This window comes from Pavona decussata, unplaced genomic scaffold (assembly GCF_977016875.1).
Source record: "Pavona decussata unplaced genomic scaffold, jaPavDecu1.1 SCAFFOLD_76, whole genome shotgun sequence".
Lineage (NCBI taxonomy): Eukaryota > Metazoa > Cnidaria > Anthozoa > Scleractinia > Agariciidae > Pavona > Pavona decussata.
Window position 1 is genome coordinate 2317156 of NW_028145494.1, and position 6515 is coordinate 2323670.

At 39.5% G+C, this 6515-nt stretch overlaps 1 protein-coding gene across 1 annotated transcript; it reads right to left on the reverse strand.

Annotated features, from left to right (window-relative positions):
* Window positions 1–399: 399 nt before the first annotated feature.
* Window positions 400–5371, reverse strand: LOC146476632 (uncharacterized). Its single transcript, XM_085114507.1, has 2 exons — window positions 4176–5371; window positions 400–3088 (listed from the first exon to the last, which is right to left on the reverse strand). The coding sequence occupies exons 1-2, from the start codon at window positions 5053–5055 to the stop codon at window positions 2331–2333; spliced, it is 1638 nt and encodes a 545-aa protein (XP_084970633.1). The 5' UTR covers window positions 5056–5371; the 3' UTR covers window positions 400–2330.
* Window positions 5372–6515: the final 1144 nt, after the last annotated feature.

A 6515-nucleotide genomic window follows, 5' to 3' on the forward strand; every position in this document is an offset into this window, starting at 1 on the left:
CGAAAACCATCTCACATTTTAAAAACTATATCTTCGTTACACTCGGAGACGCTAGAATCTTCTACTTGTGTCAATAAATTGTGATTGGCTGTTTCTATCGCGATATGTCCGTATATCTTTTAACAATCGTAACGCAAACATGTGGTTTTGGAATATAAAGTGTTCTTATCTTTAAGGCTCGATTTCTTAGCTGGTAATTAGCTCGTAGGCTCGTGTTCAAAGGCTCAATGTTCGTTTCTGATAATTATTTGGCAAGCGTTCAATTTCTTCACAGCGTTCCACGCAAGGCCATATTCTCGGTTATGGAACAAAATACCCAAACCAATGTATTATTTTAACAACTATAAAATAGAAAAATGTGGGAAATCAAACTTTCTTGGATTAAACAAAAACATGACATACTTTTGAGACGTTTTAATTCTTTTTATCATAGCAACTATAAAACTATAACTGCCTTATTGGAAACATAACCATCTTATGGTAACCTCGCTGGATACAATAACTATACAAAAACAATTTTCTTTGGCAAAATGAACATGAACAAGCCTTGTTTTACATAACTAAAATATTTTCCTTCGTAAAAAAATATAGAATAATCTGGCTCAATATATGAAATATAACAAAATTGTCAGAAATGTTGATGTACCTTTCTGAAACAAAAACAAGTCCTGTCCTTTTTACACCAACAAACAATAAAATTGATATTTAAACATTTGTGCAATATGACACCCTCCTTTAAACAATTTGTTGACAATGTCTAGCACAAGCAAACCTGACACCACATTCTCCAGGCAACACAACTTCTGTGGAACAACCGCAAAAGTTCAAAAGTGACAAATTATGTAGAGCTGATCAGATGGGTGAAGTGTGTCTTTCTGGTTGACACAAATTTGATATGCCCTAAAGGCCACAAAAACATTCCGAGAACAGAAGAGACAAGATTTTGTTCTCCTTGGGTGCCCCTGAAGAATGCTGCTAGTAGCAATGTGACTTGCAACACAGTCTGAACCCTAACAAAAACGTTTCTATTGTTTCATGTGTGTAAACAGTAAAGTGCTAGAAAACATGTATTACTGTTCTCTTATGAATACAGCTGTACCACTATCTGATTGCCATGCTGTTATCTATTCCGTGAGAGATCATGAGCAGAGGGAGGACGCTAGACTTTCAGGTCAACCTTTCAAAATAACAATACAATAACAAGGATTTATATTAAAATATGATTAGATTATTTGCTATTTATGTATGATGGTTGTGACAGAAGGGAAACTCAAGCTGGTAATCAAATAATATTGTCAAGTAGAAGAAAAACCCACCTTTTTCAACTCTTTAACTGCATAACAACAACTATTAACAGTAACAACGTGATGCTAATCATTTCCATTCCTTCCCAAGTGCCATGAAATAAAGATTTGATCTTGAACAATACGTTTGGTTGCATCTGTGTAGTGATGTACCCACCCCCCCTCCCTTCCCCCCCAAAATGACCATTTGGTATCAAATTTGACATGCTTTGTCATGAAGCAACTTAACATGACGCAAACTTACAAACCTGTTTGTTTTACAAATATTCTTTTCCAGCGAGTTAAATTCAGTTGAAAGCAAAGAGATTCTTTTTTAACCAAGGTTAAGCACAATCTCAATCAAACTTAACTTACAAGTGACCAAAATTCACATAATGCACTATCAAACTTCAAATTTATGTTCTTGGACAAAACAAATCCCTGTTTGATACCAAATTAAGTCATGTTTTTTTGTTAACGTGTGGCCATGTTTAACTGATGGTAATTAGCAAATTATAAACTGCATCACCAGGAAGTACTGCGGAAGAGCTTCCACTTCACAGATTGCATCATAAGATTCCACATCAACAGACTAAAACATTTGAGGACAGTACCAATAGAGTCAAGTTTGTTTCACAGAGTGCAAGCTTTAGATAGATGGATCTCATGGCTTGCTAACCTACATTTTCAATTTAACTGTTTCTTCTGTGCCGTATTGTAAGTTACAAGAAACACCAGTTTATGTGAAAACTTAAGGAAATCTTTGATATGCACTTTTTAACCTTTGATTACTGGAGTCAAAGCATCAATAAGTTTGTGCAGTTTAACATTTGTGTCTGCAGAAAAAATCTGAAAGTGTGATATAACAGAAAATTTTTTTTGAGCATTCCTTTGTTGTGCTGTGTGGTATATGAAAGCTTCTAATTTTTGGGTCTTTAAATGAAAGGTCCGAGTAGCACTATCCTGTAATACAAATGTCAAGCAGCCAATAAGGTTCACATGACACTATTATTTTGTTTTCTACTTTTCACACAAATTTTGCACTTTTCACCCTGATCGAACCTTTTTAACACTAACGTTGTTCTCTAGTTGCTGTTGCATTTCCAGACAGTGTGACACTTTTCTTTTCACCATTTTCTCTTCTTTACACAACGCCTCACTTTGCTCTCTCAGCTCCTCAACACATTTCTCCTTGGCCAAAACTTCTTTTTTTAAAAAAGCAACTTCCTCTTCCAAGTCATCCAATTTCTTCTTCTTTTCAAGTAGAGCCATTTCTTCCTCCTTCAACAGCTCTCCCAACTTTGGCATTCTGTCCTCTATTTGGGTCAGTTTGTTTGAGTACTGGGCCATGACCACCCCCACAATATTCTTCTTGGCTTCAGGCTCCAGACCCAGTCCCTCAGTCACAACAAACTCCATGAAGGTAGTGTCAGCCTCACTTAATTTTGCTGGGTGATTGTCTGAACTTGAGTGATTCACCTCTGTACAGTCCAGTTCCTCACTTTCAACTTCCAGCTTGTCTTTAGCAATGTCACAATCTGGTTTTTTGATAACATCTGACTTTTTGCCACTCACAAGACATTCAACCTCCCTCGGCAGTGGAAAAAACTGTTTCTTAAGTGATGTTGCCGCATCCTCACTGTGCACTGTACATTCCCCAAAAGACAGAGAAAAGACCTTGTCTATGTAAGGCACATTTTCCTCTGTGTCTGATTCAAAAAATTGCAGTTGCTCGTCAAATTCTGTGTGTTCACTGGCTGCAATGTCACCATTGACACTGCTCGTCTCAGACTGAGTTCTGTTACCTGATATGAAAATTGATACAAAAGGTATTACTTATTGCCACCTTACCTAGCACTTCTGCAAGGCCAGCGATAGGAGAAAGCTTGAACGCATACAAGAAAGAGGACTCAGGGCAGTTTTTATGGACAAACATTCTAGCTATGAGAAACTACTGGCAAAAGCAGACATTCCATTGTTATACCACAGACGATTAAAGGACATTGCTGCCACAGAGATTTTGTAATCTTTTCCAATTAGACAGTGGCTCGTATTACTTAAGGAAAACTAGAATTTGCTCAACCTCGATTCTCTTCGGTGACATATGGAAAACACTAACTTTGTTACCTAGGGCCTTAACTGTGGAATGATCTCACTCCTAGAATAAGATATCAACCGTTTTCCAAAATGATGCTGTTTTCCTATCCCTGCCCAAAACAAAAATCCCTTCCTAACTGATAACAATTTGATCCTGATTTGCCCACCAAAATAGACAATTGATTGTGTGGGGGTGGGGGAAATTCCCACTAGCAGAGGTCTGTGACAGCGAGAAGGCAAAGAGACCTCTGCTGGCCCCTGAAGTGTTTATTCCTATCATGCATGTGCTGTCGTTTCCTAAAAACAAAAGTGACATTATAGTCAAGTGAGATCCTTGCAAACAGAAGACAACTCCACAGCTACTTGTACTACTAGTTGGTAAATTAAAGATTTCCCGTAGCCCTTTGGAAGAGAAGCAAACATAACATGTCCTTTTAGGAAACCAAGTATGACTTTTACTTTGCAGGGATGATATTTCCTTTATATTTTTAAAGCCAAGATTAGACATGGATAATTTTACAGCCTGATTGAAGTGCGAAACTTGTAATTTTGCAGAAGCCATAACAACTGTGGGCTCAGAAATTTCAGGCGTACAATCTGAACAGAGCATGCGCATTGCACATTAATGGGAACCGGTTTTAAAAACCTGTCAGTTTTGACCAAATATCTGGTCAGCCGCTACATCAGGGGCCAGCAGAGGTCTCTCTCCTTCTCGCTATAACTTTAAGAGACCTCTGCTAGCATGGGAAGGGGAGGGGGGGGAAGAAATGTGTCCACACTTGCACTTGCTCTCACCTTGCTCTTGTTGACCATCACATGCATTGGACGGTGACAGGGAGAAAAATTTCACAGCTGCTCTTGGATCTGTGTCCCATGCGATTGACAGGATGGTTTTTCCTTGCCCATTCTTGTCCTTTGGAAGCTTTCCGTCGAATAGCAGATCTTGTCCAAACTTCAGCACCTCAAAGTAGGTACTGCTTTGTGCTAAAATATGCAACACCGAGTCGCCATTATTGTTCTCACGGGATTTAACAATGTCCATCACTTCATGGCTGGTAAATACGGACGCCTCTTTGAGCTCAACCAGTCGTTTCATCATGGTTTTTAGGCAAAATTGGTAAAATTTTGCTTTTTTGTACTGACCTTTGCGGTGCGGTGATAAGATACTGGAAGCGGAAATGTGCAGAGCTGTGCAGCCATTTCGGTCCTTCGCAGCCAATATCTTGGGATCCTGTTCGGTTAGAGCGTACAATATCTTCTCAAACACCCCTTTACGATCAAAGTTTGCAGTTGGCTTATTCAAGTGGAAATGCCTCGCAACAAAATGCAAGACCGTTTCGCCATGTTGGTTTAACACGCGCGGACTGAAACTGTTTCGGAGAAGTCCTTTTACGATTGCTAACTTCCCGAAAGCACAAGCGAGGAATAGAAGGGGGCATCTCAGCTCTTCTGAAGGATCTGGGACAAAACAGTTTGGATCCCAGCCAGCTGACTTTGCAGAATCTATGGCCAGCTTCAGGCCAGTGGGCAAGTCGCCGTTGAGTTGGATACGCGAAATAGCACAACGCCCGTCCGTAAACAGCGCTGTCACTAATTCATGATGTGACAGTTCACAGTTAACTCCGCAGAACGGAGTGTGATGCTTTCCTGATACGGTGGGCGATTTTGAAGCCATTAGTATAGCGGATTGTAGGAGGTTGTCGAATACGAGAACTTGAGAAAACAATTTGCCAAAAACTCTGCGCAGGATTTGCGCAGTCGACAAAAAATTTCGCGCGTGTTGTCATCCGCTTCCCGGAGCCTACGATCGTTTGGTTAGCGGTACGCAACAATTTAAAACACCATCGGGGGTCCCGTGGGGGCTCGATCTTCGACGATAAAAAAGAAGAAATGCATTATGGTACAAGAAACAAAAGTGAAGCATTGTGGAGCAAGACAATCAAAGTGAAAAAGACCAGTGGAGATACGCTTTTCGATATGTCGTACTCCTTATCATCATACTACTGATGACATTTGTTGGGTTGAGCACTGAGCCTGTATTAAGGACGGTGCCTACTATTGTTACTGCGCATACGGTCTGCGCATCTGGACATACTCGGGTTTCCTATGGGTGGTGCCTACTATTACAAAGATATTTTTGCGCGCTTCAAAACTATGCGGAGAAAACAGAACTTAGCAAGTGATTCTGGTATCCAAAAAGAAAATTGGGGGTAACCATGCATTTTTCAGAGATAATAAAGCTTCAATTTGGAAAAAAGCCCCATACATTGCTTTGTATTTTGCTGCTTTTTTAAAATAATTGTTGCTAAGTTATCTCTAAAAAATGCGTGGTTACCCCCAATTTTCTTTTTGAATTTCAATAGCCGCTACCAAGATCTGCTTTTCTTGCATAGTGATAAACCGTGCAAAAATACTTCGCTATTTGTAGGCACCATCCTTAAACCAAGATGCATTGTAGGACAAAAAACAATACATCTTAAGCAATACATCCCTGCCTTTATATATATTACTGTATTATGGAAAATATAATGCCTTGTTTACCACAAAGCTTTCCCCACTATTGTCTCTTTTCCATAATGCATCACCTAACCACAATGCATTTGGGGCTACAGATAAAGCTAACAGTTCTTTGAATAATTACTGTGTGTACTTGTGTGATTGGTCAGTAGCTCTTGTTCCCTGAAACACAAGAGGTGTGATCGAGCCCTTCACGGATCTGTCCTCAATTTTCAAGACATACTGGTTTCGTCTCTTTTTACAATAACTGTCAAAATTACCATGCATTGTCTATATTAGAGCACAGAAAATAAAGATGAAGTCAGATGCAACATGTGCGCTTTCTCAGCAGAAAATAAATTGAATTCCGTTCGTACTTGTCCCATATTATTACAAAAAAAAATTGACAGCAGCTCCGATCAATGCAAGTGGGTGGTCAAATGGCTCAAATGTGATAGCCGAGGATTGTTTGCCATAAGCCTGAAGTGTCAGGCACCTGCCAAGAATAAAACTTTGTTGTCCTTCAGTTGCCAAAGAATGCATCTAGAGAGCGTCGATGAAAGAGGAGAAGGACAAGGGAGTGGATGGAAAGGATAAAGTGTTGAGTTTGAAAAAAGAATAGTTAAATTGTCTTTATCA

Excerpts from the sequence above, each read along its gene's own strand:
- LOC146476632 (XM_085114507.1), bottom strand. The coding sequence starts at position 5,055 with ATGGCTTCAAAATCGCCCACCGTATCAGGAAAGCATCACACTCCGTTC. Across the intron at positions 3,089-4,175 it reads TGATGGTCAACAAGAGCAAG|GTAACAGAACTCAGTCTGAG; the intron begins GTGAGAGCAAGT and ends TTTTCATATCAG.